The 12,916-nt window shown below is 36.7% G+C and overlaps 1 protein-coding gene across 8 annotated transcripts in view; it reads right to left on the bottom strand.

Moving 5' to 3' along the window:
• Positions 1–12,916, bottom strand: part of FAM172A (family with sequence similarity 172 member A) — a 257,531-nt gene that overhangs the window by 56,646 nt on the left and 187,969 nt on the right. For all 8 annotated transcript variants that reach the window (XM_030968383.1, XM_030968376.1, XM_030968378.1 and 5 more), the window contains 2 exons: positions 12,666–12,782; positions 9,477–9,561 (listed from right to left, as the gene is read on the bottom strand). In XM_030968383.1, coding sequence (XP_030824243.1) covers positions 9,477–9,561; positions 12,666–12,782 — 202 coding nt within the window. The remainder of the gene's footprint in view (positions 1–9,476; positions 9,562–12,665; positions 12,783–12,916) is intronic.

The following is a 12,916-nucleotide window of genomic DNA, read 5'->3' as shown; positions in this document are numbered from 1 at the left end:
AAAGTGTTTGATGAAGCACATCTTTTTTTTTTGCTGCTCATCAATACCTTCTCAGGGATAAATATTTCTAAATTGGCAGGCTCGCAGAGTTTGGACTCAAGGATCAAAAATCAGCTAACTAGCTATGGATGTTTATTTAAAATAATGCTTAAAATAGCAGGGAAGATATTGAAGATGGGAAAATCCTAACCCAAAATTTCAGAGAAAATTATTTGCATAGGTAGCCTTACATAAATCACAAGACAAATAAAGAAGAAATGAATATCTAATTCCATAATTTCCTACCCCAAGTACTATGGGCGTGAAGAACAAGTCTCTTTTCTGAGGGTGACTGTTGTTTACTCAGCTGTTCCTGAGGTTGTACGCTGGCGCCAAGGAAGAATGGATGACTAAAACTAGAAGTTTGGAAGAGACTTCCCAGAGAGGATGTGACATTACACAACAGAAAGGAAAGAACCAAGAAGATGAGCACCTCTCAGGAAGTAATGTAAGAATGTTTACTCCTACTCTGGGCGGGGGGGGGATGAGGCTAATACATGCTAAAAATCCCTTTGATAACCACAATGCTGTGATATTGGAATCTCCTAATGAGGAAATAAGGTACAAAAATGTAATTAATTCAAGCCAATGCAACTTACTGGAAAATAACTCCTAAACAAATAAACTTAGTTTCACACTTTGATGAATTAGCATGTTTAGCTGATAAGGATTTTTATGAAAATAGGGTATACTCAATTTTTTGTCAGGCAATTGATTAATTCCAAGAACATTCTGAGGAGGATGAAAAATTATGTCAACTTTGCCGAGCATTTTTAAAAGTGCTCTATCTCCTCTTTGCTTTCAGCAACTAAATTTTGCTCTTCCCAGGCGTCCCACGAAAATTCCAGACTGTCACTACACTGGAGCCCTTACCTGTAACAGTTATCACCGGCTACTGGTGATAACTGCTGCTTTGCCAGCTTGTTTGATCCTAGGTGCTGTGTCTAGCATGTGAGTTACTCCCCTTCATCTTTCAAGAGAGACATTAAAATGTTTTTTTTTCTAGGAAGATACATTCCTCATTTCTTCCTTTATGTTGTAAACTATTACCACAAAAGTTGAAGGAACCTAATCACAACTTCATTACTAAACTAAAACTTCAGCTTATGCAGAAATTGGTCAATGTCTCATAAATTCATGAGAGGACAAATAGAACAACTCTAGAATCATTTACTTGTAAGAAAGGGTTGAAAGTCAGTATTATTCCAAATTTCTAAGTGGAAAGAGACTAAGTAATCAGCAAATGCAGCTATCATGGAGAAACCACTGTTGAATGGATGTGTTATTGCTGGAGTGTCCTATGGCTATTCAACCACACAGGAAAAATATACAAATTTGGTGCTGGTAAAACTCATGTAAATGTGAAGATGGAGGGAATGGTTATTAACAAGAAAGGTGATGGCCTTCTTTCTTTTTTTTCATGTTAGTGTATTTGTTTGATTTACTTTTTTAAAAAAAGCTACCTGCAATATTTCCTAGCACTAGTTTAAAACTGAGATGAAAAGCAGCAGCTCTAGAAAGGGCAAGTTTTCTCCTAAACCGACTCTTTACAGTAGGGTGATAAAAGGGTCAAATGTAACTGTTGCCTAATGAAATGGGAGAAAATCAGGTAGCAAAGATTTAATATTACATTGGTAAGATGTAGACAGGTCTCTCTCAAAGAAGTTGAATGACTGGAGATGCTACAAAGAAATGTATGAAAGCATTTGAAACCTGGAGATATTAACTTGCACTGAGACTTGAAGAACTCAATCTATTACATTTCTCAAAAGAAAATGGTGTGTTGGCTCAATGCCAGTATGTAATTCACAGGGACAAAAAGCAAATGCACTGAACAGCTCTTTAATTTAGTGTAGAAAAGGCACAACAAGAACTAATGTTTGGAAGCTGAGATCAGACAAAACCCAACCAGAAATGAGCCAATCTTTTTAACGGTTTGCAGATGATAAAGGGAAGGGAGCAATGGATTCCTCATCTCTTGAATTCTTCCAGCCAAGGCTGAATGACTTAGCGGAAGAAACATTTTCACCAAATTAAAGTTCCAAATTTCAGTATCATATCTCTTCAAAAGTTAAAGACCTGTATTTAAAAGTGGACAATAAGTGATCTAAATATCCTTCCCAGCCTAAACTATATACATTTGTGAAAAAAAGGAAAGATTTCTACTGAAATGGAACTTTTTGAAAAATTCTAACAGATCCAAATCCGAATCCGAATCTAAATTCTAATGGAAAATGAAAGCTGAAATGTGAAAAGTCTTTTGGATTTTATGTCAATACAGATAAAGATTTTGCTACTGAATTTTGGAGGACATCTTTCAGGTAATACCTCCTTTCAGGTGTTGAGCTCTAGGAGAGTTTGCAATCATGCACTGGAGTAACACCTGCCAATGTGCAAACATATATGGATATATAAGGCACTAATGAGACAGCATTGAGTAGTATCAGAAGCAATAGTCACAATAATCTAATAGCTGTCAAATGCTTAATAGGAAATATCTGACTGTAATATTTTAAATTATTCATTATTACCACAAAGACTGCCTTAGGGACAATAGTAACTAGTTCACTCTAGTCTAAAAATTGCAACGATAAATAGATATGTTTGAGTGCAAGAATAATTTTTGATGAAACCGTTTCTCCAATATCAGTACTGCCTCAAGTACATGTAACTATTTTGTACAACAGTAAATGAATGAGTGTTATTGAACTTCCTGACACAAGCAACATCTGGCAATTCAAGTCAATGCTTGCAATTCACATTTTCATGTTCACTTTTGAGTCTCTGGCACCCCAGATCAGAATCTGCAATATTATTCAACAGGTCTGTATAGACTTTGTCCTTTCCAAAGCACTGTAGAGCTAAGCTACTCTAAGCACAACACAGGACCCCACATCCCGCTAGGTTTACACATAAAAATGTGTAAAATAAAAAGCTGTCTGCAACACCTGAGACTGAGCAGGAGTATAAAAGCAGAGCACCTTTGAAGAATCAGGAATAGGGAAAAAGCTACTTACTTCCATGCCAAGAAGACATAAGTTAAAGCAGGACTTAGCGCAGCAACCGCCAGAGCTGGAGCTAAGACAAGCTGATGTTTCAAAGCTACCATAATAATTTCAAGTCTCCATCAAGGTACAGGAGCTTGTACCTTGGAAGGTACAAAAAAACCGGAAAGTGCAGGACCAGTTTTGGCAGCAGATGAGAATGTTAACATGGGTGATGAAGCAAGCTTCACACTGAAGATTCCTGCACTCCTCCACTTATTAATATTGCAAATACCTTAAATTAACAGCTAGCTAGACACAGGAACCTGCCATCTTGACAAAAAAACTTCAGCATTTTATCTTTTCTCCTGAAATCCAAAGTTTTTATTGACAGAACTACATGCACATGAAGACATAAAATGCAAAGAGCTTTACAGTAAACCCTGCCTAATGTACTACTAATACTCATGAATGACTAGTGAATGCAGAAATAACATTTTTAACAGAATGGAATAATTGCTTAATTGCTTTAATCTAAAAAGTGCATGGTTTTGTTCCTATTTCTTGTACTGCTGGGCACCTACCCCTGGTCATGAAACACTGATATCAGAAAATAGTCCAGAACAGTCCTCATTAAATGACTAGAGTAAACAAAAAAAAAAAAAAAAAAAGAGAAGCATTGGTACACTGGGCTAAAAGCTGCTAAGAGTATGAGCCAGGTATTGTCTCAGCACTTAATATAGTTTATGGTTCCTTCTGCCTTGTTTTTTATGAGCAAGATACATAAATGTGTAAGAGTGGAACTGTAGTGAGGTGCAAATACAGCTGAGGAAAAAAAGCAGGAAGAAATAAGTTGATCCTTCCCTACAGCTGTCACAAGCCTCACTAATGCAATTACCCTTGCACACAGACCCTGTGGTGTTGGAGAGTCCATCTGACCTCTCTGGAGAGCCCTCCTGCTTGAACGCAGGATCTGCTCAGCATGGGGTGCATCTGCAGATAGACAGGCTTTTCTATGGAAATACACAACTGAACTCTTAAAACAGCAGGCAGGAGTCACCTGTTAGGCAAAGCCAACAGAAACCACCACCGCCATTATCCAATGGGTAATTCATTGTTTCCTGGGTATCAACACAAACTTTGCAAGAAGGGCTCTACCTCATCAATCAGTGCACTTGTGTGTGGGGCCACAGGCTGCACACCTGCTCTCTCAGGGAAGGGCTGTGGGAAATACAAGCACAGAGAGCTCCCAAGGCCTGGAACATTCAAGCTCAGAGATAGAGATAGATACAGTGTTTGACCTAAGACCTTGGAAAAGGCTTGAAGCTTTAGAATAGAAAAGTGAAACAGACACAAAGTAAGAATAAAGATTTGTAGTTTGTTTAAAGCAAGCAGAAATATGCGTGATGTAAGTGAATAAATATGTTAAGCAAGATAATAGAAAATCTCTAAGTCTAGCAATAGAATTTGTTATAGAATTGGTAAAAAATAGAAGATACAGCAATAAGTTTCTGTAGAGTTATATGATGAGATAAAAAGAGAGGAAAAATAATGTAAAATGTGGCAAATAATGATTTGTTTATGAAGATGCTAGTGAGCTTTGTGGAAGTAGCTGATTGGATAGGAAATTTATAAAAGACATTGTAACTAAAGTTATAATGGCTTCTGATGTACATACAGCTTCTGATGTGATGGCATGAATGGATGTAACAACCTTACGGTCTTGCCCTTCCATGAGACTGATTTTGGAATAAACCATTTTTAAACACCTCATCAGTCAACCCTGCCTACTCTGTATCCCAAACAAAGGGCTATTAATGATATTTTCTAAATTCAAAGCAAAAAACAAAACACACAAAAAAGTTGTGCTTGGCTTACCTAAATGTAGTTAAGTGTTTGGTATATAATACAGAGTTCAATCTTGATTTTTGGTACCAGAAAATACTATCTGAAGATTCAAGAGCACCATCAGCACACATCATACCTGTCCCCCAAAATTGTTTTTCTTCTACCAGCCTTTATTCAGCTGTATGAATTAATTCTTACACTTTTTTCTCTTATTAAATAGACATATATATAAGTCTAGGCTCTTCTGTTAATAGAACTTTTCTTGATTACTATCAGTGTTTCATTCTACTGCTTGTCTTTTAAGTTATAATTTCCTTATTTCACAATGTTTTAACTACACTGGCTGCAACTGTTAACAGAATAACTAGCGATTTTGGGGGCCAACTAGGAAGGCTTTAAAAAGATTTGATTAGGCAATTCATTTTTTTACTAATGTTACAACATCTTCACTTGATTATTTTAAATGAGTGTTGGTGCACATCCACTTTGGCAAAATACTGAGAAATTTAATCATCTCTCTTAAATAACAAGCTTTCACTGGCAGAAAGACATGGGCTAAGGAATACAAACAGGATTCAGGAAAACAAACGCCATGTTTACCCAGCAAAATTTACCACAATACCTTTCCTGGGGTGAAGTTCAAGCCACTATCCTGAAACCAAAGTGATTTAATTCCTGAACAGCATCCGAGACGAATGCAGATCCATCCCCACTTTCAGCTATTCCCGCCCAGTAGTTGCTCCAATAAGATGGGCTTCTGAACTCCCTGCTCCAGAACTAGGAGAAATGTTGTAAGGTCTCAGACACAGCATAAACTACAACTACAGTTAGCAGTAATGCAGCGCAACCTGTCATTAAAGCATCTATTCCATTGTCTCTGTCTAATTCCAAGCTGAACTCCAGACTCATAGCCAGAAATACTCCCAACCCTACTCCTTTTTATGTGACGACCTTTAATGTACAGACCGCTTTGAAGTCTTCATCTTTCTCAACCCTAGATTTTCTTATGTCTTAGATGGATCCATCTCCCCTGAGACAGAATAGATATATTTTGATTTGATTCCATTAGGAAGGTAGGCTAAGACTGAGACAGAAGATAAACTCAAGTGTAACAGAAGTCCTTAATTATGGCTGAAATTAAAGAGGGTAAGAGATAGCAATTTTAGAAGTTCCAAACCCCCATCAGGGGAATTTGCATAAACTTTCAAAAAACTACATACAACTTAGTTTTGAACACTTGCTGGGATGGATCATCTGTAACTTCTCTAGGCAACTGTCCCAGTGCCTCACCACCCTTAAAGCAAAGAGTTTCTTTCCTGTCTTTGCTCACCTAAACCTGCCCTCTCTCAGTTTGAAGCCTATTACTCCATGCCCTTATAAAAAGCTTGGAAGGTGCTCCAAGGTCTCCAGAGCATTCTCTTCTCCTGGCTGCACAATTCCTTCACTCTGTTGTCATGGGAGAGGTGCTCTACCCCTCTGAGCATCTTTGTGGCTCCTCTGGACTTGCTCCAGTGGGCCTAAATCTATTTTGTGCTGAGCTCCCGAGAGCTGGATGCAGTCATCCAGATGGGGTCTCACCAAAGCAGAGCTGAGGGGCAGAACCAACTACCTTTACCTGCTGGTCATCTTTTGATGTACCCCAGGATATCATTGTCTTTCTGGGCTGGAAATACACACTGTCAGGCCATGTTTAGTTTTTTGTCCACCAAAAACTGGGTATCCTTCTTCTCAGAGCTGCTGTCAGTTGACTGCCTGCACGCACTGTACTTGTGCCTGGGATTGCCCTGACCCATGTGCAGGACCTTGCACTAGGACTTGTGGAATTTTATGGGGTACATTTCTCTTCTGTAGGCCCACTTCTCAAAATCCCTCTGGATGACATCCCTTCCTACCAGTATGCCAGCTGGTGTCACTGGCAAACTTGCTGAGGGTGCACTTGAACTCATTGTCATTGTCACCAACTAGATGCCAAAAGATATTAAGCTATGACGCCACCAGGCAACCAATCCTTGAGACATGGATAAAAGACCCTGAAGGTGGGACCCACAAAGTACCTTTTGCCACAAGAACAGACAGGGAATTTATTATGGCTTGCTTTTTCTGTATTGTTCTCATGCTCTCAACATTTAAAGTGTATTCATTCCTTTTTGTAAACAAGTAAGAAATGAATCAATTGTGGGAATCATTTTAATTCCTTAATATTTCTTTAATCCAAAGCGTTAACAACTCTATCTTGAAATACAAGTAATTTTTCCAGTTTGATGGTAACTTATTTTGTCTCTAGTGATTTTAAGACAAAAGCAAGCAAGAGACTGTGAGATAATCTGCAGTAGGAACTGCTCACTAACTACGATTGCCTGTAAAACCCAGTATACTGAACGGCTGAATATCAGACCCTTTTTGGAAAAGCTGGCTCAAGAGATGTGACCAAGAGACAGTTATTTCTGAACTTATTTTCAGTGTAAACAGAGATAAAAGATGGGCTTCCAAGCATAGAAGTGAATCTTTCTTCTGCAAAGGGTTTATTTTAAAAGATCTGTCATTGTTCTGATTGCTCTCATTGTCATTCATTGAAATACCAAGGGCAATGCTGCCAGGATTTGAGTGTGGGCTCGCTCTTTCAGTACTGCATTCCTCAAAAGAGTGAAATAAAATCTCTCACATTAAACAATAATGCCCCTACGTCTAGTAATCATTAATACATTTATTACATATTACCCTAATGCAAGTTTATACCGTTGCTCATATAAAGACACTCTACAAATTATTGACTTGGTTCTCTGTAAATGTCTTACAGTTGATTATGTGCGAGGTAATTATAAGAAATATAAGAAAAAACATGTGAGCAAGCTGATAATTCAGGAGCAGTCACATAAAGTTATACTATTTTAAACTATATTTATATTAAAAAGAACTAGCCTGGAAATAGTTATATTACATTAAATCATTATCAAAGACATTAGTGATCTTAATTTATCTCAATGTATGCAGTAAATACAAATATCCAACTTTTACTGGTTAAAATCCTACCTCATTTAAGTTAATTCTTCTACCACTTCAGTGCAGTGTAGGAATTCATTTAAGTGGTGCAGAAACATTAAGGCCACTGTGACCCATCTTCAACAGAAATGTAAAATCAAGACTTATTATTTACAGCTGTAATGAAGCATCGTTGCTTTTCAAGTAACACCTAGGATTTATTTTACAGAATACCTTTTCGCTTCTTTATATCAGGTGAATACAAAGAAAGGGAAGAGATGCTGTCATGGACTATTTTCAGTGTTGGCCAGTGTACAGTAAATACTGACCAGCTGCTAACCAAGTCCTTATTTACCTGACTAAAACGACCACTATAACATGCAGTCTTTCGCAAGAGTAACACAGATGTCAGAGATTAGAAGTGAATATAGTTTTAAAGAATTCCACTCCTGAACAATATATTTCTTTTAAACTGCAATAATCTCCCCTAAAAGAGCAAAAAGTTGCTAAATGAACGTTGACTCTATGAAAATTTTAGTAATATATCATTTTCCAAAGCATGAAAGAACAATGTCAGTTCTATTGCATGTGTCTGTACAGAGCTGAGGATCTGCATAGTGAGATTCCCAAACCTTAGCAGAAATGAAATCAAAATCTCTCGTTGTTGTGAGCTCTCAAACAAAGTAGTGCTAAATTTTCCAAACCTTAAAAATATCCTGTAGTAAATTCAGTTTCCCCTGCAATTAGGTCTCACTAACAACCTCACAAATGCAGATATGATATGAAACGAACTTGTCAGACGAACTGCTGCATCCCAAAGAGCAAGGTCAAATATTGTTTCAGCTTTTAAATTAATATTGTATAGGCTGCGTCTTCCTTTGAACTTGGTTTTATATTCTACAGAAATACACTACCTATGGCTGTAAGGAAACCTGATAATCAACCATGAAAGTTCAGTAACGGCTTTATGTATTTTAGATTACGTTCCTGCAGAGATTGGAGGTTTTCCTTTTACATTGATGACTAAATCTACTTTCTGGAATTATCACACATTTAACTAAAGTCTCTGTATAATTTCATTTGCTCCTTGCAATTTATGATTCAATAATGAAAAAGCACAGCTGAGTATATCCAAAACAACAGAAAACTCACATCAACATTCTTGGATGCTGCAAATCATTTGCTGTGTAAACTAGACTTCTGTTGATCAGCATTCAGGAAAGTGGCTCATTTATTTTAACTGTAACTTTCATTTATGTACTTCTTTAAAACCTTGTTGCCAACATAGAGGTGGATATTTATTCAAGGACCTATGATAAATTTCCCAGTTCTTGTTGTCACTATTATTTTTCTCAGACTCCTACATATAATGTCATCAATTACTTGAACAGAAAGGAAGACTAGAAAAATTCAAGCAACAAGTAGACAAGATAACTTAAATCCCACACAAAGAAAAAAAAAAAAAAAAAAAAGTGGGCTGCATAAAATACCAGAAACCATATGCTTTCAGCCACATCTGGCTGTAGAAAGGTTAAAATGCAGTCAGAACCAAATGCATTTCTAAATGAACAAGCTGCTTCTGCGTATAGACATGTATACTAGCTTACTGCAAGCAAATGGATGTACCTGCAGAGACACGGGGACAGTCTGGCAGCATGGACTCCACCGACGTGTCCAGGGGCTCGGAGCTGGACACCCAGTTACAGCAGTTCTGTAAGAGCAGGCAGGCAATTCTTGGGATAAGTCAAAAACTCAGAGCAAAAATAAATACAGCTGTTGTAAGTCAGGACAATGATCACATCAAAATACTCAAACTAATTTACAGAGCAGTCACAATAACAACTGGACAGTACAGTACACTAACTTATGCTTACTGACAATGAAATACTGTAACTTCATACTAAGTAAGAACATAATTCAGCAGATTTGTAATGTGCTGAAGTATCATGTTTTTTAAGTGCTACTTTGAGTACCAGTAGACTTGAGTAGGTGCTTGGACCAACTAGTGCCTGAACTACCCACTACAAGCTTGAAGATTTTGCAAACTGGTGTTGATATAAACAGGTATGGTATAAACACTGAGCCTGCTCATTTGCTAATATTAAGAAATCAGAATTTTTCAGGGTATTTTGATGGAGTACACTGTTGAAGGAACATTCATGAAAATATGAAACAACATACTACAACTAAACAGAAACCATCCAGATAGAATATTAATATTCAAATAATTGGAAATATAGCTGAGATGAATGTGCGTGAACATTAAAAAACAGGCAAATACTGGTCTCTGGGGAATTATATTCACAAAGCCTTTACATTTACCTTTCATTCCTGAACCTCTGAGAAGGATGAATTTACCATGAATTTTCTAAATGTTTTGCTCCACATGCTATCTAATCAGAGTAGTCTACAAACTGAAGTATTAAATTATATACTTTCAATAAAATATGATGAATCTATACCAAATCTACTGAACTGAAGATTTAATTATAAAGCAACTATATTTTTAACGAGATTACCAGCTGAACAACAAGATCCATGTTGCTTGCTCTATTAAAAATCCGAGTTTTTCCTTTCTGAAAACCTGATTAACTTCATTAAGTGGAAAAGGTAAAAAAAAAACGAGCAACCTTTTGGAAAGACCCAATAGATTTTTCTAAAAGAAATAATACCTTCAGTTCATGATAGTAAAAATGGACAAATTCTCTTCTGGTAAACAGCATGTATTGTGTATTTGTAGATGCTTGCTGCCCTAGTTGTGCACCATGGAGTCCGTCTTCACTGTGGAAAGATCCTTGACTGGTAGATCAAGTATCTTATTGTATTTCCTTAATTCATTCTGTCTGGAAGAAGATGTCAGCTGTGTTGCAGTGAGGAGAGAATTTCAAAGGCTTCAGTCCCCACCAATAAAGGGTGAGGAATGGCTTTTGAATAGATTTGTCAAGGCAACCCTACTGTTCTGGGACCAGGGAGAGCAGGGACAACATAAAGGAAGGGCTGCTGTATGAGATTAGAAAGTGAAGTTCACAAAGCATGGCAGATTTTTGTAAGAAACAGTAGATCAATGAAACTATTGAACTCAATGGAAAAAGAAAAAAACAAACACACTATCCAGTAATATAACATATTTAGTAAAACCTGTTAAAATTGAAGTATTTCATGAAGGTTTTAAGGTTTAAAGTAGTAAAGCATTATAATTTTATGACTTGCATGTGTAATTTTAATTAACAGCTGAATGTGAAATTGCAAATGTAAGGTGGTAAAAGTTACAAAAGAAGTAGAATTTTATGAAGTATTACAATCATTTGAAATAAGTAAAATTAATATTAACTACTGATAGAACACTACATCAGAGAGCTGGAGATAATACAGAAGATTAGCACACAATTAACTATCTTTTATATACAATGTGACACTTGCCTGTAAGAAATAAGTATTCTCGAAAGCAGTGTCAAGATATGTAAATGGATGATTTGTTTTATCATTCATCACAGTTCCTAATAAATTCAAAAATCATGACATCTATAGGTACTAAAAATAGGCCACCAGTGATACAGGAGAGATAGCTCAAATGAAGAATTACTTTATTTTAACAATTCATTCTTTCAATGACAGCAATTAGCCCTACAGACAGGCAGTGATTAGGTGTATATTTTAATTATTATTCCTTTTACCACTAGCCTTAAACCTGATTAAAGTAAGAGATATCCAGGTGATATGCTAGACTTAATACCACTCAGCCACATTTCACATATGTAAAATTCTTCCTTCTTATAGGAGATTTTTAATGCTAATGTAAGTTATGACATTCCATCCACTTTTTAGGCCATTAATCATTTAACTTATTCTTTAACATCTACTTTCTGCAAATGAAATTAAAGGTAATGCACTTTTTTTATTCAGACTAAATGCTTAAAGAAAAATGGAGTTGTCAGATTCAAATTACAGGATTTAAAATTTCAGTTTTACTACATAACACATATTTTAAGTTTTGATTTCCCATAAAGAAAATGGGGATTTCTCTGACAGAGCCTGTAGGGGTTACTATTCTTTATATTTTTAACACTTAAGTCAGAGCTGTCAGGCTGCATCCCAGGTGATCCTCTATTCCCATCAGTCACGGCCTATAAAACTTTAAGTTAAAGTCAGGAATAGGCACTGTATACACTAAGTTTCACTAAATCCATGAGAAAAAGTCAAGTACAAAAGAAAGTTCAGGATGTGACTAGTTTGAATTCACTCTGTGCACCTATTGTTTTAGTGTTCTGCCTGGGAATGCAGAAAACAGAGATGAGCCTGATCTAGCAAGGATGAGACTCATAAACAGTAGTTTAGTTGGTCTTGCTCTAAAATACGATTTTTAAAATCTCAGCAACCTCATACTTAAGTGTAAGAGCTTCCAAGTCCTACAGGAGTAATTATGTATCAAAAAGCTGCTGAGAGAAAGGGTATTTTGCCATTTGTGCAAATCATCAAACTTAGTAACGAAGAGCTTAAAGAGGACTTTCCACCATTGCTAGATCAAACCAGCAGCATGGGATGCACCCAGGACTTTGCTCCAGGTATCAGGCACTGCATAGGCTGCCTTGGTATACCTCTGTTTTGCTGTGCAGCAGGAAGAAACACTGGACTTGGTGCTTAGTATTTTGACTGCTAACTGGGCAGTTCAGAAATGGCTTTAATCTTGATTGTTTTAGTGGCTGGTACGGATACATGATTTCCACTGTTCTGTATTATGCTGTCTTTCACACGCAGACGTTTATTCAGCCATATACAGACATACACACTCAAATTCTTAAAAAAAAAAGGCCTTACCTCTCGCATCCATTCTCTAATAGTTTTCCCAACTTCTTGATGCCACACATTGTGAACTGAGTCTGTCAACGCCACAGCAGTTACCCTATTCTTTACTTCTGCCTCTCGTTGAATCATCTGTTAAAAAAGATGGTATTTAAAGTAATTCCTTTTACTGAACAGAGTCTGCTTACTCAGAGATAATGATCTTAAATTTAAAAAGAAACAGCAATACAGATTCGTAATTTGACTTCACTTGTTTAAAGTTTATA

The sequence above is a fragment of the Camarhynchus parvulus genome, chromosome Z (assembly GCF_901933205.1).
Source record: "Camarhynchus parvulus chromosome Z, STF_HiC, whole genome shotgun sequence".
NCBI classification, from domain to species: Eukaryota; Metazoa; Chordata; class Aves; order Passeriformes; family Thraupidae; genus Camarhynchus; species Camarhynchus parvulus.
Note: the sequence above shows the minus strand (reverse complement) of the source record. Positions and strands in the feature narration are given on the sequence as shown.